Source organism: Poecilia formosa, unplaced genomic scaffold (assembly GCF_000485575.1).
Source record: "Poecilia formosa unplaced genomic scaffold, Poecilia_formosa-5.1.2 Scaffold28, whole genome shotgun sequence".
Taxonomy (NCBI): domain Eukaryota; kingdom Metazoa; phylum Chordata; class Actinopteri; order Cyprinodontiformes; family Poeciliidae; genus Poecilia; species Poecilia formosa.
This window is the reverse complement of record NW_006799967.1, coordinates 632,150-656,337: the sequence shown is the minus strand read 5'-3', so window position 1 is coordinate 656,337 and position 24,188 is coordinate 632,150. Positions and strand designations below refer to the sequence as shown.

The 24,188-nt window shown below is 37.9% G+C and overlaps 1 protein-coding gene across 5 annotated transcripts in view; it reads right to left on the bottom strand.

Annotated features, from left to right (window-relative positions):
- The window catches only part of LOC103135854 (collagen type IV alpha-3-binding protein-like), a 30,278-nt gene extending 19,396 nt beyond the window's left edge, over positions 1-10,882 (bottom strand). For 2 of the 5 annotated variants that reach the window (XM_007548801.2, XM_007548803.2), the window contains exon 1: positions 10,220-10,881. In XM_007548801.2, coding sequence (XP_007548863.1) covers positions 10,220-10,330 — 111 coding nt within the window. In that variant the 5' untranslated portion in view covers positions 10,331-10,881. Of the gene's footprint in view, positions 1-5,860; positions 5,996-10,219 lie in introns of all 5 variants that reach the window. The other 3 variants (XM_007548804.2, XM_016669834.1, XM_007548802.2) reach the window with 3 other exon arrangements.
- Positions 10,883-24,188: the final 13,306 nt, after the last annotated feature.

The window sequence follows — 24,188 nt, the reverse complement described above, 5'->3', positions numbered from 1 at the left end:
AAAAAAAAGCAAAACTATTGTAAATGTAAACAAAAAAGAGGGACAGAGACTAAAATACTGCTATTTAATTTAATTAATGTCCCTTTGGGATCAGAAAAGTATTTTTGAATCGTTTTGGATTCATTTTACTGAGAAAGTCACTCTGACAAACATCAGCAAGTAATCATTGTGATCATCAGCTTTACATCTTAGCAAATCAATAGAATATTAAAAACATTAAAATGACCCTAGATGCCATTTCAGATATGCTGCGTGAGACAAGAAAGTCCATTTAATCTTTACCAAGGGCTGGGTGGTTGTGGTTTAGCTAGCATCCTTGCCGAGATACAGGAAGAGGAAGAACAAACGAAGGAAGCAGAGCTGACAGATCCACAATCACAGCACAAATCTCCTTTTGTGCTGACATGTTAAAATGATAGTACTAGCCGCTTGCAGACAGAGAAGACGTTGGCTGTGCACTGTGGTGGCACATTTGGTCGCTAGGCAACGTTGACAACATTTGTGCTGATTGATCATCTGTGGATGGCACGGTGATAACATCATGGACTGTAAAGCATAGCTGGTGGACAAAAAGAGCCTTTTGCACATACAGTCACATTGCAACAACACACTGTCATGGATTTTATTGATATTTATGAACTCCGATGAAAAAGGTATTTTGTGTGCGTGTGTATTTTTTAAAGACAATAGCTGAAAAGTGTGGCGTACATCTCTGCCTGTCAAGATAACTTTTGTTGGATGATAAACTGTTCCAGAAGTTATTGCAATAAACGATACAATTGTTTTCCTATCGTTTCAAGTAATGTGGTGATAACAGCTTAGTAATGGAAGGGAACCTCTCAAAGACTAATAAACTTTAACTTCTAGTGAACATTTAACATGAACTGGACGACCTTTTAAGTATTCAACAACAGAAACAAATAAAATGAATTATAAAGTCTCTAAACAAACTTGTCCTTCGAAAAAAGATCTAGTTGAGATCAAAGCTTCAGACTGAAGACTTTTGTCATCCAGTTTTTGGTAGAAAGAAAGAAAAGAGAAAAACGATAAATCATGCAAATTGAAATTATTGAGTTTGTTTTAATTTATCACGTGATTGATTGATTGCTTCTCTTGGTCCACTGGGGTTCAATTTTGCTTCAGAAAACAATCTGATTGGACGCTGAAAAAGACCATTATTGTGTGCTAAAATATGTTAGCCTGTTAGCAAAGCTATTCAAGCCTAAATTAGCATCTCAATGCTAATCATGTAGCAGCAGCACAGACACCTCAACGCCAACTCCAGCGAGACCAATGTTTATTTTTTTTTTTTCGCCTGGTATTTCTAAGGTACCTTTTACATAAGATCCCAATCAAAAGTGAAAAAATTGAAAGGGGTATGCATACTTTTGCAAGGTACTGTAAATGCACAGCAAGTAAAATCTAACACTAATAAAATAAAGGAACATAAAAACAAAATCAACTATAAAAGGTTACAAGAAGTTCCAAAAAACGCTTTTGTTAATCTGTGTAATAGCTGCTGTACAAGTTTAAGGGTTAAAGTGTGATGAGTTACCCAGAAGAAAGCTCGGCCTTTAAGGTGCAAGGAAACAATCTGATTAATTTGGTTTAATGTAGAAATGCACATTTCAGATATGTATCAGTGGCTGAATTGAGACATGCTCCTGAGTAAAAAGGAAACAAATGAAATGAGGAACACAAGCGAAGCAGGAAGTGATCCACTATGATGCCCGTCTGACTCACTATGCAATGCCCTCAAACCAAAAGAGGAAAGAGGACTTTGTGACAATGAGGGAAGGTTTAAGAGATTTAAAACTCTTGTTAACCGGCAGACACATATCAAACGAGAAGGAAACCTCATTCGTCCTCCCACTAAACATCCCCCTTTAGCTCACATCTAATTAGTATTAAAATAATTTAATGCTAGGCTCCGACTTTCTCCACCTGTATAGGAGGAAGTCAGGTTTGAATATTAGATGGAAGGTTTTTAAGGAAACCTTCAGTCTTGGTCATGCTCGGTTTATTTAGCGCAGGAAGTAGCATGATCCAAAAACATTAAATGATGAAGGTAAAACATCTTGACCCAGTCTCTGTTCTCTTCAGACATAAACTTCCTGCTCGGCTTCAAAAGAATCCCCTCCTGTCCTCTCCCATCAAAAGGAGAGGACAAGATGCGGTCTTAAAGCAGCGTACGTGTCTGCAGTCACAAACAAACGAAATGACAGAAACCAAAGTGGCTGAAATGGCTAAGGAACACAGACACACTTTGAGTTAAATAAATGATCTAAACTTTATAATTATCTTTAACATTTATTCAAACATCCCAAACATTTTCTCATATTAAAACCACAAACTTTAGTGTATTTTATTGGATTTTGATGTGACAGACCAATACAAATAAGTTTAAGAAACATCTAAAAACTGTGCTGTTAGTTTGCATCCAAACTCTCTGGATCACTTAAATTAGATACAAATCCTCCTGGGTGTGTTTCCATCAGCACCTCAGTCATGTTAGATTGAGAGCATCTGTGAACAGCAATGTTTAATTCTTGCCACAGATTCTCAATTAATTTTACTTCTGTACTTTGATTGGGGTATTTTAAACACATGTGCATATCTAAACCATCTCACTGAACGCTCTGGTTGTAATGTAATGTTAGGACCTTGTAGATTACAAAAATAGTAATAAAAAGAGGAGTAAATCTCTGCCAAACCTCAAAGTTTGAGACCAATCTCAGAAATTTTCTAGAAAAAAACTTGAAAGTTTTTGAGTTTGAAAATTCAAACATTTTTGACTTCTCAAACATTTTTGACTTCTCAAACTCAGAACTTTTTAAAGATATTTTTTGGCACAAATTTACTCCTATACATCCCTTATCTACAAACACGCTGCCCTCACCATGTGTCACAGTGAGGATTGTGGGTTCCTGGTGATGTGTGGTATTGTTTGCCATCTCCTAATCCTGCTTTAATCCATAACTCCTTTTTTAACTTAAAAAAAGTTACCATGCATCATTTTTCTTTCCCCTCATAATTTTACAACTTTCTGTTGGTTTATCACATAAAACCACCAATAAGAAGCATCAAAGTTTGTGGTTGTAACATAAAAAAAGTGAAAAAGTGAAAGTGATCTGAATACTTTTGCATGCTATCCAAATGATTCAGGCTTCTCCTTATGACAGAGCACGAGGAGGATCATTTTGCAGAATTCAGAACACTAAAATGAGATCATTACAGCTCTGCAGGAGGGAGCAACGAGTCACCAAGAGGTGAAAGAGAAAGATGGGGCAAAGGGAAGGTTACATCAGGATGGATAAACAGGCACAGCAGAGCCATCTCCACACACACACACATTCACACTGAGGTTTGTTGATCTTGACCCTCTTCATAACCCCCGGTGTGAGGGGAAGTCATGCGCTATGAGGAACAATCACATTTCCTGGCAGAAGACACATTGCATATTTCCTCAAAGCCTTACACCGAGTATATCTGACTTCCATTTCATCTCGTTTTCTGGCCTGCAGTGAAAGGCAGATTTATTCACATTCTGCGAGTCCGTTTCAGAAACATCCAAACAATCCAGGTCGAATCAGCCACAGATGGAGCCAGTCTGGGTTACTCACCAATTCCACTGAGGGGAGAAATTACAAGTAGGCCAGTGTGCTCCCGTTAGCTGACCGTGGAGCTAAAAATGGCAGCGGCAGTTGTCAGGGTTTCTAGGTGCGGTTGCAAACTTTTTCTTTTTTTGGCAACAGAAACATTTACAATCACATAAAAAAAAAACTGAAACGCCTGCAAAAACTCTTCAAACTTTAATCTCAGAGTGATTTTTATAACAGCTATAGTTTTGTAAACATTCAGAGGGACATTATTATGTATTTTCCAAGCACATAGTGCAGTTGTACAGGATAATAAAGTAACTATGTTAGCCTCAGTTGTTATAAAAATGCTATATAAATATATCAAATATGACTGCATAACTTAGTGCCTTGAAATTGGGCCTCTGTCTTTAAAAACTCCTGCTCTTTCTGAAACTCTGGCTTCAGAAAGTCATCACAACATGGCTCCTTTATTAACCCTTTAGTAACATTTTAACCAGCACTGTTTGCCAATTGCTGCTGGCTAATCTGAAGAAGCCGAGTAGGAGAGGAGCTTCGACTTGAAGGTGGAGCTTGTCCCCCCACTTCCCTCAAGCGTTTTGCACAGTTGAATGGTTGTCATGGGAGATTAAAGGACTTTTAAAACACACATGAAAGAATCAAGGCAACACTCCAGGTATGTTTCTGAAGAGGGAATAACATTATAACATGATATAAAACTTTAAAAAGTCACTTTTCCCTAATTCTGCCCCTTTAAAAAACATTAGTATTTTGATACAAACAAGTTTTGCTGACAATATAAAGTTTTTATTAGTTTTGACTGTATTTTTCAGTTTTTATGTATGAAATTGTACAAAAGTTTGTATTTTGTATTGTTTTTTGTTGTGGGACTACTGATGGAAATTAGCATTTTTCTAAATCCAGTATATTTAATGTGCACTGTAATACAAATCAATAAATGTTCAAACTTAAAACCATTGACCAACTTCCAGCCTACATAACTCACAAGTGAACCCTATCTTGTTTGGAAACTTGTTAACCTCATTTAAAAATCAATTTCTTCGAAACAAAACAGATTCAGACCTGAAAACATTTCTTTTTAAGTTTATACTTCCCTTTCTAGTCTACAACTAAATAAAATATGTATTGCAAGAACTATTATGCTCAAAAAAGCTACCATTACCAGGCGTAACATTTCGGTTCATCTGCTGCCGACGGGTGTAAAGTGGAGCGAGAGGTCAGGACCACAGAGCAACACATGGGGGTTAATATTTACACATGCTGGGGAAAAGATAAAGCTGAACAAATACAGCCAATAGCCAGGCCTGCTTTTCAGTGCCTGGAAACAGTCATTTATTAACTTCCCTTCGTCTCCATTTGGAGACAAAACAGACGCATATTGGGTTTTTGTCAGGAAAAAAAAACAAACAGAAAGGCCCACCACTCTGTCGACTAGTTTTAGGTGAATCTTTGGATGCTTGGAAATGTAGGACAGAATAATGGGATAAGCTTGTGGGGCTTAACCTCGATCACTCCGTCATGCTAGCAGTCTGCTGCTACATTCCCAGCTTCGTCCTGTGCCGTATTACAGCACACCGAATGTGTTGGCAGTTTCCAAAGCAAGTGTTGCCACATGCCACGCTGTTGCTCAGAACAAGCCACCTGACGTGTTGCTGTCATCAAGCAGAACTGAGGACATAATCGAGACTTTGTAGTGGATGTTAAAAACGGTCGGAGGCCACCTGCAGTTTGAGAAGCTTCCTGTTTGAGATTCAAGAGTTGGTGGCACAAGAGAGAGACGGAGCGGCATGAAGAAAAGTCTGTTTTCTTTTTAAAAAATACTGAAGGCCCATGACAGAGTATTAGGGCCATACAAATTAAAAATTAAATGATGAGAATGAAGTTGTAATTTAGTAGAATAAAGTCATGATGTAATGACTGGTAATTTTATGACTTGGTGAAAAATGGCAGGTGTTTTAATAAAAAGTGACCCAAACCCTGCTCAATTTGTTAAATCAAGGTCAAAAGAATTAGAAAACTAGATTCCTCTCTTTTAATGCAGCAAACATTCAAAATCCTTTTTAAATTTTGAAGCTACAATCAAGAACATCCCTTTCCTACAACAAAATAATAAAAATCGAACTACATTTGCTTGATTTTAGTGGGGGGTTTTATTTTGGTTTTTTCTTGGCCTGCCAGTACTTTCGATTCAACAATTTTTTATTCCACGTTTCAAAATCCCTGCAGTGGATGATACTCACGGTAATCACAGCTTTGCTCAGGCAGAGGGAACCCCGGCAGCCGTACTCCGTCTCATCCTGGGACTTGTAGTAGCTCAGCGTGTTGTTTTTCAGCACAACCCAGCGATCCTGCCAGCCGTGGATGTAGTTTGTCCACTGAAAAGAAAAAAAAGAACAAAAAAAGACACAAAATTATAGACAAACAGCGACTATATTTAAATGAGAACCAAGTGAGCAAATAATTAAATTGAAACACTTTAGTTCACTGAGCCTGGCCTCAAATAACATAATGACAGCATATTTTTAAAACACTTTAAAATGTCTCATACCTTTATTTACATTTGCATGAAAATGCTATCTTCAGCACATTACAACGGTAGTCACACCTGTTTTTTTCGTTGTGTTTTTTGTTTCTTGCATTACAACCACAAAGGTCAGTGTGCTTTCTTTGAATTTTGTGACGGCTAAACGCCAAGTAGCGCATGACTTTGATGGGGGATTAAAACGATTAATAACATTCAACGTTTCTTTACCACTACATGCAAAAACCAAACAAGAAGCTGGATTATGCTGAACACAGTAATACTGGAAGATAAGCTGTGAATCTGTAGTAAGACTTAAATTGATTCTCACAGCCGTTTTCCATCTAATTTGATTGTGATTTACATAGTTATCAGGAAAGAACTGGTAAAAGTCTCAGTCTGTAGATGGGTCAAACTGGTTTTTAAAAAAATCTCACATTTATTTACCAACTTTGTTGATGTACAAACTAAAATGTAACTAAAATACATGCAGGTTGAGGATTTTGGGTTCAACATGGCAGAATGTGAAGAAGTCTGATGATAGTGTAGTATGTGTGAATGAGTTGATTGCATTTCCCAGGAAAATCACCTGGGTTTTCATGCAGCACCCAGAGTCATTCATTTCCTTTGAGTCCAAGACAGGCATCTTCACTTCCTGTTTTCAAATCTCTTTTAAAAACTTTTTTTTTTCCATTTTGAGTTGCTAAGTTCTTTTTGCCTTTATCTGATGTGTGTGTGTTTTGAAATGTGAACGTTTTTTAATGTTTTATGCCTCGACTTTTATTCCATTATTTGTCCTGTTTTTGGTCAAACTTCCGTTTTTCAAATGTACTTTATCAACAAGTTGGATTTGGCTTAACCTTTTCTCATTACAACTTTTGAGATTTTTGAGACTTTATAGTGGAATTTAGATGATGGGCAGAGAAAAAAGGGGAATATAAGCAGGGAACAACTGCTTTAGCTTTTAACATACGGTGCATCTGCTCTACCTCTGGGCCATGTGGCGTCGATTAATCATTAATCCTTACTGTAGTTCTGACGTGCGTGGGGCTCAGACTGATCAAACAGGTGAGCTCCACTACATGTGGCTTTGCCTAATCTTACAATATGCTTGGTTAGCAGGTCAGCGTGCAATCTGTTTGGAAATAATCAGCGCATGGTGAGACTGATACCGCATCAGTTTCCTGGCAGCTTATCGCATCAAAACTGTGGTCAGCCTGCACAAAACCGAGCTTAAGACAACAGAGCAGAGGCACATGGAAAAAAATAACAGTGAGCTTCAAATGTTTGACACAGAAAAAAAGAAGAACAGAGGAAAACAACCTGTTGGTGTTTTAAAGGTGATACTGTCACCTACACAGCCAATCCCTTACTGTAGCGTGCTATACGCCTGTCGCAGTAAATCAATTAAACGCGTGATTAATTAAAACAAACTCAATGTCTATTTGCATGATGAATCGTTTTCCTCTTTTTTTTTTTCTTCAAAAACTAGCTGGCAAAAGTCTTCAGTCTGGGACCTTTGGCTCAACTAGCCTTTCTTTGTTTTTGAAGGACAGTTTTGCCTCAAAATTTACTTGATTTGTTGTTTCTGTTTTGTTTATTTTGGATATTTAAAATGTCTTCCAGTTCCAGAGTTAAAGGTTCATTAGAATCTAAAATTTGTTGATCTTTGAGTATGAAATTTTGCATTATTATGCCATTATCATTAAATTACTGGAAAATGGGTTCAAAACAACAACATTATCGTTTATCATAATAACTTCTGGGACAATTTATCGTCCGGGAAAATTTCTATTGTGACAGGCCAACGTAACTATAAAGCCAGTATCTACAGTATGCCATCTAATACCTAATAATGCAATTAGACCCTTTAAATTGCATTTACAATAGGGCTGAAATGATTAATCTGATTAAACGATTATTGAAATAATCATCAGCTATTTAATTAATCGATTAATTGTTGAAAGACTAAACAAAAAACACAATTCACTGGAGAAAAAAAACATCCTTTGTCTGTAAATACATCTTACCAAAAACTTCTCAAGTGTCATAGTTTTAGCTTCAGCTGTTTCAAAGCAACACTTTGTTATTGTGTTTTAGACAATGAAATGTTCATTTTCATGTTAAAAAAAGGAATTGATTTATTTGCATATTTTAATGTATTTCTAACAGTGTATAAAAAGGCTCAAGGGGTTAAATGAAAAATCAGAAGAATATGACAATTTCTTTATCTGATTAATCAATTAATTGTTAAAATAATTGCTTACTAAAATAATCGTGAGTAGCAGCCATAACCTTTGACTTACCTTTATTTTTCTATGCCTACTTTAGCTTCTACAATTGTTCGTACTAGAAAATATGAATACACCAGTGTTGTTTTGTTTTTTTCATGTTGGACAGATATTCGACTACAGGCCTCCCACACTGTCTGAAAAAGTACGGACGTTTTTACAAACCTGGAAAAGTTTCACTCCCTATCCAAATATCTACACATTTTATTCATCCATTGTTTGTCTATTACAAATCCATCCACATATCCACTTCATCATACATCCATCCTTCATTACGTAGGGCCAAATCTACAAGGAAATGGGCCCCTGGGCTGTAGTTTTGGTGCCCCATCTACTACAGGAAAATATACTGCTCAAAAAAATAAAGGGAACATTTCACTTTAATTTTGTGTGTGGCTCCAAATCCAGGCCTCCATTGGTTAATACATTTGATTTCCATTGATGATTTTTGTGTGATTTTGTTGTCAGCACATTCAACTTTGTACAGAACAAAGTATTCAATGAGAATATTTCATTCATTCTGATCTAGGATGTGTTATTTGAGTGTTCCCTTTATTTTTTTGAGCAGTGTACTTAATAGGAAGTACTATACATGAATTGATGCATGGTAGATTTAATACCTCCCTTGAACAATAGTTCCATGTCATTCCCAAAGAAATTACAATAAATTCATGGTTTTCAGATTGCTTATGTTCATAAAAATCTCAAACTATTAATACAAATAATGAGTTTTATATAAAATGCAATGCAAGAAAAAAAAATGGGGCTAGTACTTTCTAAAGTCTGAGCCAGCATCCATCCACTACATATTTATCAGTCCCAGGGGGGGGTGATATGGACTTAGAATTGTATTGTGATATTTTGTAGCAACACTAAAATTATGATCAAAATGACTATTTATTACTTCTGTCTTAGGTTTGAAATGCTGTTCTTATAAAACGTTCATATTTAAAATGTGCTTCTTTGGCACGCCACTTTGCTTATAGGAGTGTGATTTAAATCACTAACCTGCACAAAGTATCTGTGTTTAACTTTTATTTACTGTTATTTTTATTGGTGACAATAGTGGAGAAAATAGCAAAAAAATAACATTTCCAATAATATTTTTATTTAACCTCACTGATTGAAATTTATCAAGACATCTACAAATCAAAATACAGGATAAATGCCCATCCTGGTTCCTCCCTCAGTTTATTATCCCACCATCCATCCATAAGTTTATTACACATTCATCCTTCCACTCATTATCCATCAATGCATTATCAATCAGTTTGATCATTCTTCATCTATCCATTTTATTCATCTGTTCATTTTTTAAATCCATTATTCAGCCATCCACCGTACAGCATCGACGCAATTATCATTCTGCTCATCTTACTCTGTGGTTTTCTTGCATGTCCCACATGCAATACGCTCCAATAATGGTGATCTTTCTCGGGAAATTTGATCTCGGAAAACTCTAAAATGAGATCTGCGCTGAATCCGTCCCTACTCACTAGGAAGCTAAGAGGCATAGCAGCAAGCTATGTATTGCATAGACAGCTCATGTAAGGGCTCTGCTTTGGGATCAGAGGGGGATTACCAGTCCCACTGTTATTGCTGCAACTCCGACATAACCCTGCCCAGAAACAGACGGGCTATGATTTGTCATCGCTGTTCTTGATTACTTAGTTTCCGCACTGATGTGAGCACGCGGCTTCCTGGACTTGGGCAGTAATAGTATTCCCAGTTGGTAATGAAACTGAATGAATTGGATAATGTGCGGTTTGTAGGGAAACGCGACTTACCTTACTGAGTACTCCGCTGAACTCGACGACGCCAACAGGGTGCCCGTAGTCCTCTCTGGGCTCTATATCCTCCTCCGAGCCGGAGGAGTTCCAACTTTGGTTGTCTGACATTATTTCTGAATACAAGACTACAAATAGAAACAAAACCAACGAGGCATATGAAACTCAGAGGAAGCAACAGTTCAAGAATCCATGCTGGGCTGCTATCGACTGATTAATAGCTCCGCTGGCTCGGCGAGTTAAGCAAAAAATAAAATAAAAATAAAATAAAAAAACCGCTGAGGGATAGAAAGAATAGTAGCTCCCAGCGGACAGCGTCTGCTAGCTTCAGAGGTTTCCAGCCATTTAGTGGTCAAAACAGCGCAGGTAATGAAAACATTAGCCGAGTCCAAGAAACGGTAGCTGTCAACTCTGCTAAACAGACTCTCCTCCTCGGCGAAGAGTGGCAGAAATGAATGAAATTAAATTAAAACGCGTTGTGGGCACGCTTCGCTGGTCTCGAACGATACGTCGCGGCCTCTCGGAGGAGCACAGTGTCCCCGGCTGTGTTTTGTTTGTGCTCCGAAAACCATTGACAGCTCTACTCCCCTTATGCCAAAGCAGTCGGAGCTTCCCCCTTGACGGCTTGAAGGAGCGCGTGTTCCAACTTGTGTGTTACGCAGGGGCGCTGGCCTCCGAGTGACGTCACCAAATCCACTCCTAAATTGGAAGGAAGCTCCTCCCCCTTGTTTATGGTTCTCAAAATAAGTCGGAGATGCACGAGAATACGCCAAGATTTACTGGAAGGGACTCAGAGGACGACTGGCAATGATTACAAAACATTAAAGACAGAAAATACTGAGAGAAATGCGTCATGTTCCACGTTTTAGAGCCTCGCGTGGAACAAAAAGCTCCAGATACAAAGCATTGCTAAAGTATTTACTCCCTTTGAACTTTTCCACTTTTTATCACATTACAAGAGCTAACCTTTCTGTATTCTATGAGGATTTTATTTGATTGACATACACGTAGTGGTGTGCAATAAAATTTAAGAACAAACATTCAAAAACAGTCTCAGAAATAAAAAATATGAAAGCTTTGCATTGAGCTCAACATTCTTTTCAATTGTTTTACTGAGAACAGTTTCCTTATTATTTAAAGTACATTAACAGTGCTCCATCTGAACTTCTAACACACTAGTCAGAACATGCCATTTTAAACCTGTTCTCAGTTTTAGAGTTTTTAAACAATTGTGAGATACTAGCAAGACAATCGTTTCACTTATTTCAGAATTAAAAGGCAACCATTAGCAAAAATGACTTAAACCTTTTTAAGATGAAGGGGGAAAAAACAGGTGGTGCTGTGATCACATGTACTGAACCTTGTGGCACACAAGCAGAAGCTACAACTATCATGACTTTTCTGAGTTAAGCACTACTGAACTCTGGTTCATGAAAACACATGACTGGACTTTATGCAAGGAAGTTCAACCAACATTCCACAAGACCAATGAGAAAACTTGGCACGGATATCACATGAAAGAAATAAATGAAAGAACTTGTACTAGATAGATAGATAGATAGATAGATAGATAGATAGATAGATAGATAGATAGATAGATAGATAGATAGATAGATAGATAGATAGATAGATAGATAGATAGATAGATAGATAGATAGATAGATAGATAGATAGATAGATAGATAGAACAATTCATTGGACTTCACGGCTAGTGGGTGGTGTAAGCAAATATGTATTGATCCCATTCAGGATTTGTAATGGACCATTTGATGGTGAAAACTCTTATGTAATTTCTTGAAATTTCTGGCAATATCCACACAAATAAGCAAAGCAGCTTATTGAGGACTGAAATACACACTGAGTGTGTAAACCGTATTTAACGCTATAAGTCAGTGATGTAAAACTTTCATCAACAACAAATGTTCATTTCTTTCTTGTCCTTATGCTAACCGTTGGTCATGTCATAAGCCTGAGGCGATTTACTCTTCAGCACGTAGACCAACTCATGCTTCTCAGGCCGCCACACACATGCACACACACAAACACACATGTAAACACAGTCGTGTTTGCATCACTTGTGGGGACTTCACATTGACTTCCATTAATTTCTACAGCCTAACACTAACCATCACATACCTAACCCTTACCTTAACCTTTACCCTAAACCTAACCATCACAGACCTAACCACTAACCCAACAGCAACAATTTCCCTCATGGGGACAAAGAAAATGTCCCCACAGGGAGCAATGGTCCCCATAGCCCCACATTGTAGACAGAAATAGGTTCCCATAAGGATATAAAAACCCGGTACACACACACACACACACACACACACACGCACACACACGCACGCACGCACGCACGCACGCACGCACGGACACACACACACACACACACACACACACACACACACACAGTTTGGTGAATTTCAACAAATTAAAGGAGAGAAAAGAGAGAGTGTTCAGGCGGATCATGAGGTTTGTGGGTTTGCCTGTTTTCAAGGAAGACATAAGATTTCAATTAGCAGCACAAGTCGACTCCCTGCGCTGGCAATGAAAGGAAGTTAGAGTGGGAGAAAGCTGAGGTTTCACCCACATCAGTGTTGTGAGTTTTAAATCACTTTGCTGGATTCTATGACGGTGTATTAGGGCTGTTGTCTATAGAAAACAAAAAAGGAGGAATTTCTGCTAAAAATAAAAAAATAAATGAAATAAAAACCTCTGAAATTGCAAGGTTAATCTCAGAAATTTCTGAGTTTGAAAAGTTGAACATTTCACTGAAAAAGATCAAAAAATATCAACTCAATCTCAGAAATCTTCTAGAAAAAATATTTAAATTTCTGAGTTTAAAATGTTGAGTAATTTCAACTTTTGGACATTTTTGAAGTTTGAAAAGTCAAAATATTTTTTGAGATTAATATTAAAATTTATTTTTTTCCCCCATACATTTCCTTGTTTTTTTTTTTTTTCAGGAACATTTCTATGATTGATCCCAAAATTTCAGAGATTTTTTTTTTCAGGAAAATTTTTGACTTCAAATTCAGAAATGTTCTTGTTTTTCCTAGAGGATTTCAAAGTTTTTCAGCAGGAATTTACTCTTCCTCTTTTTTTTTCTTTGCACAGTGGCCCTAACATCCCATCACAGGATCCACTTCAGCTTCAAAGTACTTGTTGTCAGCCTTTCAGAATCATTTAAACTTGAACAAACTAACAGGAATCAGGAGATTAGAGCATTCTGTTTGTTCTACACAATCAGAGAACCAGATGGCCTGGCATGTTCCGACTCTTTATCCTCCAAATTTCACAGGTTAAAAGAACGTCAGATCTGGTTTTCCCTCAGCCAAACCTTTTTGTTTCACATTATCAGCCTGTAAATCCTGCCGGTCGCCCCGGCAACGTGCCCTGACTCTGTTTTCTGGCTCCAGCTGGAAAAAAAACAACAACAAAAAAACAGGGCTTGCTGTTAGACTGGAGAGGATTTAGGCAGTTGATGTAATGACATACAAATTGTTCCTGACTCAGTGAGTCTGTGATTCATTTAGAGAGCGGGAGAGTCAAGGACCATGACCATACAGCATCGACGCAATGACTCAGGCTGGGCTGATCGAGCAGTAAACTGATTTAATCACATCCTCTTTCCAGCCGCGTTCCCCTTGGGTCAGCAGGAGTGGCCAAAAAAGAATGAAGGAAGCAAACAGATGGATTATCTTTCCTCATATCAATCTAGGTATAACTAGGCACCTTTTTTTTTGCCACACAAAAAGCTAGTTTTCTTTGAACCAGCTATGTAAAGTGACTGCTGAGAAATGATTTCAGGGAAGCCAGTGTCCATGTTGGTGTCTAAGGAATCCTGGCTAAACAGAGCTGGAGGGAGATTTTTACTCCCACTGCTGGTGGATTTGTGTTACTGCACACAAAGAAATATTTTCTGCTCCCTAAACTCTTGTTTTGTTTTGGCCGGTCCAAGGTAAAACAGGGGTCCTCAAACTTTTTCCAGTGAGGGCCACATAACGTTTCCCTTCTCTGGTGGGGGGCCGGAGTCAGTTTGTAACAGAAAAAGTCTGACGATTGCAGGAGTGCCTAAATGTAAAAATTTATTGTTTTCCAGAAAGCACAATCAAATAACCCTCTCCGGGTTCTTCACAGAACAAAAGTCAGGAAATAACACTGTTTATAAAATAGTGTTATTTTATAAATAACACTATTTTTAGTGTTATTTGTGACACTAAAATAAAACTACAACCACGCATAGCTCCACTAGACGGCAGTATATGAACATGATAAGCTTGTGTTTCACACGAAGTTGTTTAAATTGCTTCCAGCTACAAAAACTGAAGTACATTTCGTAAAATGTCCCNCTACAAAAACTGAAGTACATTTCGTAAAATGTCCCGTTCAGTTTGTGTTTACAGTTTATAGTCTGGTGCGGACTATAAGCTGCAACCCCAAAGTTTTTTTTTCTTTTCTTAAACCAGTAAACATACACATATAAGCTGCACCGAATTTTAAGCCGCAGATATCTCTGCCGCTCTAGGTTTTCCACAACGATGCAGCAGGGGGGCGGACACCCAAAATTTGAGTCATAACAGGTCAATTGAATATCACATTTATTACGGTTGAAAAAGAAAAAGTTGCCAAGTTTAGATTTAACTGAACTGATTACGGTAGTTTCCGAACGGTAACTGTAAAAGTGTTGATCCTTCGTGTCTGCTACTAGCATGTGCTAAATGAAAATGGGCGCTTTTTTCTTCTCTTTCTTTAGATTTAACGGCAGCTTGCATCATTATTGTTGCACTACTGCCATCTATTGGATCCTAATATCTATACCTCAAATTCTCATAATGATCCCAGCATTATTTAAAAAACAAAAAATCTTCTTTTTCCCCTCAATGCTATTTAACTGACCAACAACATTCTCAAATTTCAATTCCCTATTAAAACCTAATTCCGTTTTAATTGGCACTTTCTTCTTTTATTTCCAATTTTGACTTCCAATGATTCACTTCCTGCTAAAGAGCCCCCTGGTGGTTCAGGAAAAATCCACATATAAGCCACATGGTTCAAAGCTTAGGAAAAAAGCAGCGGCTTATAGTCCGGAAAATATGGTATATGAAAAAAAAAAACATCTAAATGCTCTCTGGTATTGTTCAAGGGGCCGGACCAAATGTGGAGGCGGGCCGGATCCGGCCTGCGGGCCGTAGTTTGGGGACCACTGGTTTAAAACAAAGGTAAATATAAAGTTTAGCAGAAAGATAATGTTTTTTTTTTTGTTTTTTTTTTCTGAGATGGAAAATGATGTAAAGCAATTTTAAAAAGTCCACAGACTCCAACTTAATGACAAGAAAAGAAAATTGAAAATCACTTCACTGTTACTTTTACTGTCATTCTTATTATTCAAAGTAAATATTGCAGGAAAATGAATTAAAATTGACAAGAACCTGAACTTTTTTCCCATTACATCTATGTTTAAAAGATTTAGCTGGTTCTTTCTTTTTTTTAGCCAAAGTTATTGAGAGCCATTGTGGAAGATCCAAAGCTTCATTCGTGAACAAAAAGGGAAGCTGTGGATGAACTGTGGAAGTTGTGGTACTCTTGGCACGTTTTGCTCCAACAGTCTGAGCAACTTCTGCAACTCAAAAGCGTACAGACCCCTGTTAAATTGTCAGGTATGTAATGTAAAAAACAAAAATTAAAAAAAAAACTTAGACCAAGACAAATCATTTTAAAACATTTCCTACATAAAATGTGACATATTTTGTGTCCTTTATAAAAAAAATAAAATAAAAATAAAATCAGTAAGGGAGAGTCATCATTTGATAGTCCATCTACAGTTTACAGTCATAAATTCATAGCTGGCGGGATTTAATTATCTAGCATGTTCCTGTCATCTTGTAGTCTATAAATCATGCAGCCGTTAGTTTTTTTAGTCCCACAGCGTGTTTTATTTAATGAAAAATCAGTTAATTTCAACAAATAGTGCCCAGATTCACATCATCATCATCATCATCATCATCATCATCATCATCATCATCATCATCATCATCAAACAGTATGCTTGTCAAAATATGCTATGAGTCTGCAGTCACTATTATTAGCAGTTTTGTAACAAAGACTTTCTGTATTTCTCTAAAAGTTGAATGTCTGTCTTTGACTACTTCTACCAAGCAGAAGAAAAACCAAAAGTAACAAGTCAAATAAAAAAAATCTTCAAATTTTATCTGACAACCCCAACCCTAACAACAACAGAAAATATTCTGCTAGTATCAATATGATGTGTCTGTGATCCAAATAAATGTAATATTTTTTTGTTCAAATTATGAGATGTAAAACCAACAAATCTGCATTTTACAGAGATCGTAGACAAATGGCGTATGAGTAAAAAAGTATTTGGTACCAAAAAAAAGTAAGAGTAAGAGATCAAAACATCAATCATTTAATAATAAAAAATACATAAGATAGACAGATTGAAATCTAAAGTTATGTGGAGATGCTGAGATGTTAAAGTCCAAAATGAAAATAACTAATATAATTAAAATAATAAGAAAATCAGGCAATAGAAACATTTTTCAAAATCAGTTTCTTTCAGTATAAAACTAAACAAAAGCGACACGTCTGACTAGTGAATTTTTGGTTAAAACATTATTTTCTTCATTCAGTGAAGTTACTTATGGAAATTTTACTCAAGCAGGAGTAGTGAGACTTCATAATAAAACTAAAAAGTACACTGTAGTAAAAACCCTCCTAAAGGTGCATTTTGTTTCCAAAACGTCACTCAAGTAACTGAGTAAATGTAACTGATTACTACCCAACTCTGGTTTGCAATTGTGCAAAACTCACTGATTAACAAACCTCCGAGGCAAAAACAGCGGGATTTATACTGAGATGAAAGGAAACTGGATTTTACATCAGAGTATCAGAGTGAAATGGGTCGAAACGAGACGCTGTCTGAACCTTCTTTAGGTTTTTATCCAGAAAATGTCTGAAAACCATGTTTCTTTTTCCACTGCAGCCTTGTGTGGCCTTATCGCGCACTATTCCATTAAAACAGACCAACGTGACGAAACATGGAAGAGTTCAAGGGGTGTAAAAAAACATTTGCAGGCTGCTGCAAATGACGGCCATGCTGCTGAAAGGGAACCGTATACATTAAGACCAGTAGGAGGCAGTGTGGTATTTTTGGTTGAGTACCATTAAGTAGCACAGCACTCTGTTTAATAATAAACCTAACAATTATTAAAGCTGCACATCTTTGTGCAAAGACTGAGGGGTACTTTATGCTGTATCTGTGTTCTTACAAAACAATTCAGAATTCAGAAAAACAGCAAACCTGCTAAATCATAGTTGTTACATTTGATGATAAATAGTAACTTCATACTTACGTCTCTTCATCTTCCTATCATAACGGATTAGGCCAGTTGTTGTATTCCTCCATGTAAGCCTTGAACTCAGAGGCCTGCTGTATCATAACCCGCTGATTAATATCACACAGAACACTGAGTCACTCACACTTGCGGTGTCTTGAGTCCTGTACTAAAAGACTTCGTCATGCTACACTTACTGAGCCATAATTGATGTAAAGATTCTGGGCTTATCTCCTGGAAGAGGATGTGTCAAGGCGTCGAGCTGAGGGAAACTTCAAAGTGAAGAAAACCTGTGATAGATGTCACAAAGAGAACGGCTGTGTTCCTCAAAGAGGAGCTCAAAGTAAAATGGAGCCTCTTACCTTCGTCCAGTCAGTTGCTGCAGGTTATCTGCTGCCTTAGGTTCTTCTCAGAACCTAAGGCAGAACCTAAGGCAGCAGGCCGTGATGTCAATTACTTACTCAGGTTAAGTAATTGACATCACGGGCTATGATAAATCGAACAATTGAAACTCTAAACTTGTGAATAAAGTAGGATCCGTATGAAAGCTTGTGTAGTTTTCCAACATATATGGACATGTTATATGTAAAGTGCAATGACAAAAAATGCCATTTTCGGTGAGGGAACCATAAGAAAACTATTATTATTATTTAAGATTGCTAAGATTACACACTGGTTTACCATATCAGAAGACAGTGAGCGCGACGTCCTTCTTCGCAAAATGTAAACAAAAATTACATTTCAACTATCTGGACACACGATCAGGATACATCTGGTATGGAACAACACAGAATACCAGAGGGAAAAAACTCATCCCAGCTGTCCAGCATGGAGCTGGACATGTCATGGTTCTGTGCTGCAATGAAACCTGATCACCTCGTTAAAGATGTTTAAAGTGACAAAACGTTCATCATCATCCGTCACACAAATCAGTAATGTACCAGCCAAGTCAAGGCCTCTTTCCCTCTCAGTCGCTGGTCAGTGCCCTTAAAAAAACCTCCATTTGGTTCAACCACTTCTAATTTTCACACCTGCCCTTGTTGTCCTTAATGGGCTGCTTTTCACCTTTTCAAGTTTCTCGCAACAGTGCTCTGCTGTTTACTGCTGTCTTTGTGTAGCCATCAACAGAGTCACTCTTACACAACCAGTAGCTCCACCACCTCGCCAATCAGTGACTGACTATCTCAGCCAGAAAAAGCTCGCTTGAGACCAAGCAAGTTCCAAATAAGGAGCTGGTACCAAGTAGCCGTTCTAGATGGAAACGGTATCAACCTATTAGTAGGCAACAAACTGCGGTAGAGGAAATGGATTATGAGTCAGTGAAGAATATGAGACGATCTGTCACGGATGGAGTCAAGACCGGTTCTTTCAAGAACAAGGCGAAGATCAGACTTTCAGAGACCAAAACTAAACCAAGACCTTTTGAGACCCAGGCCAAATGTTTAGAACTTTGACAAATATTTTAGGACATTTGCTTTTTGTACACCACAAAATGCAAAAAAAAAAAAAAAGAGAAAAATGTTTAATTACTCAATCAAAACTCATTTCATTACTTTACATGCAAGAAACTCTTTAAACATCTCACCACTGAAAGTGAGGAATGGGGCAAACTTTCCTCAAACTCATGTCAGAAACGGTTTGTGTTCATTTACAATAAAACGACTTGCAGAGCCAAACTAGATCAATCACACAAACTAGGTTAGTCAATGAAGTGGGAACACAAAAGGGTGTGTTTGCGACGGTCTGTCACATAAAATCTAAAAAACTTTGAAGTTTGTGGCTATAAGGCGACAAAACGTTAAAAAGTTAAATCAATAATGATATTTTTTGTGAAGCAGCGTGTGTTGTAGGCGTCACAGCTCTCCTTCCTGGATCCTGGGTTTAAAGACAGCAGAGCGGAACGGCAGAGAGCAGCAGCCTGATATATAGCTCATTTGTCAGTGACGAGGGAATGCTTCGACCTTCCTGAGACAGGCAGGCTTTGCCAGCTCAGCACTTTCTCTTTCTATGGCCAAATTACAGTCATCACCCGCACAACTGAGCACAGGTCCCCCACATCCACTACGCCTTACGAGACGTCAGACTCGTTTCTGCTGCGACCTGTTACAGAGGCAGAATCAGAAAAACAAAAAGCAGGACAAGTTTGTGAGAAACTCCTGTCCACTGATGCGTTCGTAGAAATTGAGAGAGTAAGTAGCCGGCAATGCACTGAATAAGTAATCATCTAAAGGCAAGAAACCTCCTTTAGATGACAAGATAAAAATGAAACCTGTCTTCCTTTCAGACCAATTAAAGTTTTTCATGGAAGACTTGGGCAGCTGTCTCTTGCCTTTTTATTGTTATGATAGATTTTCACATATAAGGAGAAGTCTTTGAAAAATGACTGCACATTAAAAGTGTTATGATCCTGCAGAGAGATCAGTCATGTCAGCAAGACGCAGACGACTCTAACTCTACCAAACTGAGTGATGCAAATTACAGCTTTTCACCGTGAATCCAAAAGTATTGATATGATCAGCAGTGTGCATGGCTATGTTAGGCTATAAAACTATATCCTGTTAACCTGCCTGTTGTTGTCCACCTAAACTGACCTGCCTGGCAAAGATTAAGGCCACAAGTATCCGGATATCTGGAGAGACTAATACATTTTTATGTGTTTTGGCCTTTCATTCACACATAAAAGTTGTTTACTATTGCCAAAAACGATTATTTATAAAAACTCTGACCAAAATAAAGAGTTGAGAAAACTCAGTTTCTGTGTTTGGTGTGTATGGGAAAACAGAGATTTAGGTTCCCAGCATTACAGTCTGCGACAATTAATGTGCTAATATGTCCAAGTACTTGGTTTTACATGATTCCAAATTGTTGTATTGTATTTTAATAACTTTATATTCTAATATGCTATTTAAAAGTAGTTCAACCTATATGTCTGTCCACACAAATGAGCCTCCTGAGTGAATGTTTAATTTCCAACAGGAAGTCGTGGTTGTTTTGAAGTGATCTGATAGCTTTTAGTTTCTTGCTACGCTGCCCCCTATGGGTGTGGCATGTTTAAAACATCAGTCAGGCTTTGATTTCTGTGGTTCCACGTGGAACCAAACTTTTCTAAGACCAACCCTGTGTTTATGCTGATGTTTTCTTAAACAATGTGGCTTAGATATTTGATTTTATAAAGAACCAGCTATAAAATCAAATATCTAAATATCCTTGTTGCAACAATGCAACAAGGATGCATTGTTGCAATGGAGGATGCAACAATGCATCCTCCATTGTTGCATGGAAGATGCAACAATAAGCATCCTTCATGCTTATTGTTGCATGGAGGATGCAACAATAAGCATCCTTCATGCTTATTGTTGCATGGAGGATGCAACAATAAGCAGAGGCATATTTTAAAGAACAAATCTGAAAGTTGCCAGCTGAGAGGCAACTCGTGTTAAACTGCAAAAACAAGCATCTTCAGCCACAGCGTCTAGACTGGAGAACAACCTTCACACCTCAGCAGGCGTGCTGTGTTCTTACTATCACAGGTTTCTGTGAAGACTAAGAAGCCCATGCAGTGCTGCAAGGCCAGAGGAAGAGCACAGTGGTGAAACGTAATAAATAAAATCCCTGGTAAAATAAACAACACTAACCTTAGTAGAGTGCTCGCAGTATGGAGTTCTTTTTATTTTCTGGCTCTGAAATATCTCATATTAAAAAGAAATTAAAGAGTTTTATCAGAACATCAGCACAGTGTAATTAGCTAGATTAACTCATCCTGATAAATGTGATGGTAATCTGTTTCAGGTTCCATTAAAAAAAAATGAGGGCTTTAAAGCTCCGGTGGGAAACCTCTATAAAAATGTTTTTACATATTTATTAAATGCGTCACTATGTCCTCCTGACAGTATAATATGAGACAGATAAAAAAAAAAAAAATCAAGCTCCTCTGGCTTTGTCTAATGGACCGCTCCTGATTAAAAACAACCAGTCAAAGCCAGCAGTGTCAATCATTCTCCTGTACATGCTGCTCACACCTGTCCCTTGCTCTTTGCTGCGCTATGGCTACTTCCCCTTAGCAGAGCCACCAATGGAGGTGGAGAAACAGTTTTCCTGTAGCGTTAGCTTGTTTCTCCACCATTATCACAGGTGTAGCAAACTGGCAGTCTTGAACTTGTACACACGTACATAAGGGTGATTGATAGCGCATAGAGCCTCCTCCTGGGCCTGATTGGTTGTTTCTGACTGAGTTGTGTATTTCTGCAGATGGCAGTAGGACCAATGAGTCAAGCCAGAGGAGTTTGATTTTTTCACTGATTATCTGTCTCATTCTACTGGACAGTTTCAACAAATATGTAAAAAACACATTTTTGTAAAAGTTACCTGCTACTGCTGGTTTAAAGCCCTCATTGTTATTCATTTTTTAGTTAAACCTAAGCCCCATCTACAGCCTGTAGTCCAGCAGTAAAATGGCGTTGGTGCTCGAATGAGGGGAACTGTCTGATTTTGAATTAAACCACTTCCTAATCAAAACAAAGCTAATCTTATTTGCTCATATTATGAACTAAAGTGTCAGGGAAAATTCATTTAAAGGGAGCTAATTGCTCTAGATTTTACATCAAAGTTCATTATCTTAAAGTTAAGAATGCTGAACAGCTTTACATAACACAGAGGGTAAAAAAATTCATGAGTCTGGGTTTATTTATGAGTTCGGCTTCCTGTGCCACAGCAGAGGTATCCTGCTTACATAAGAGCCCTGCTGGAAGCTTGAAGTAGGTGTCCCCTCCCCAACGCATTAGGGATTCTGCTTGAAGACTACCTTCAGATCTTGGGAGAGCGTCGCTCTCAGCTCTCGCTTCCTCAACAACAGGCTGTGTGAACAGCACTGAGAACAGTCACGACTGGCCTTTCCTGCATATTTGTGTCGAGTGACGACGGCACACTGACAATGAGAGCGCTTGTGAAAAACAATGAATGATTAAGAAACGAGAGAAACCTGTCAAAGTGATGGTTTTTCATGTTTTATTTGCTCCTGCTTGTTTTTATGCACTGTTTTTCACTCAGATTCACAAGGATCTTTTACAGAAACAAAAAGCCGCCTTCAGGGAACCTTGGTTGAAAATGGTCAGAAATGTAAATGTAATTGAGTAAATGTAACTAGTTACTACCCAAGCTTCTTAAGCTGTAAATGAAGTAAGTTTGACAAACTTAATTCAATTATATGGAACAAATTAACAGATTTTTTTTTTCCAAGCTGGAGATCTATTCTATTTTTTCAGTTCTCAGTAAAAAAAAAAAACAAACAAAAAAAATTTTTAATCAGAAAATAAGATTTTTTTCTTTTTGGTAAAGTTTACCCTGCTTTACTTTTACTTTTATTTTTATGGTTTGGTCGAATGTAATGTACAGATTTCTCCACAATCTGATAAATCAAGTAAACATAGCTCAGACATGAACAAACTATTGCAAGGCATGTATGGCTTCCCAACATTGCCGTTGTGAGCTGTAGGTACCAAGCTAAAGGTGTGAGTGATTCTGCTGAGACAGTAACGGCTGCAAAGGGTTTCCGGAGCTCATTAGGAGCCCAGTAACGATTGTAAACCGGGTCTAATGGATGTGAAGGTACATATTCATGCTAATAGAAACAAATAGTCTCGTGCTTCGCCTGCGGTGTATAATTGCCGCCTGTCCTGGAAGCCATTAAAACAACTAGTTACAAGTGCAGGCTAAACCTGTCAGCTCAAAGTAGATTAAAGTGCTGAGGTTTGCGTGCACCAGACTCCCCACCCGAGGACTTCTCAGCTATGAGTCACACATGGTTTATTAATGTGTCTGAAGCATGAGTGAGTGGGAGGGGAAGCCGTCTTGGGGGAATCTTTGATTTCCCTCATCATTCATAAAAAAAAAAAAAAGAAAAAAAAAAGAGATTTCCGGTGTTATGTGAATAAGCTCTGATCTGTCAGGGAAGACAGGATAAAACAAAAACAAGTGACAATATTTCCCTCTTATGCATTACTCTCTTTTTTTGTGAAAAGGTTCCCTCCGACACTATGACCGTTTTCTTCTTCTCCTATAGTCTCTCTGCAAGACTTACAGTATCTGCCATATATTTACACTGAGTCGTCTTCAGTAGCTTTGATAGAAAGTCTGACAATTACTTAATTTTAACAATCCATTTGAGCCAAAAATAAACAGCAGCATGTAAAGCTTGGAGTCTCTGCTTTCAGGAAGGCTGTAAATACAATCCCGCCAAGGTGCGGTGAGCACGCTGAAAGCACCTCTGGTCTAGCTACTACTTGTGTATATGGATCACGTATCTTTTCAATTTCTGGCATGATCACACCCTTCAGCTTTTTACAAAGCCCGCCGGCTCATTAACTTTGGGGGGAAACTTTGCAGAATAGCCTCAGGAATCTTGGCCACCGCCGCCGCCGCCAACACGAGTTCAGTTTGAGCAGCATTGTGAAACGTAGCAGATTATCAACAGCAAGACTGCACACGGGCCATACGGTAAACCATAAATACTAAGATTCAAAACACATTTGTGACTTTTAATAGCTCTGTTTGTTTTTTTTTCTTTTGCAGATTTACATATAAAAAGCCTGAGGATGAGCACTGAAGTGTTC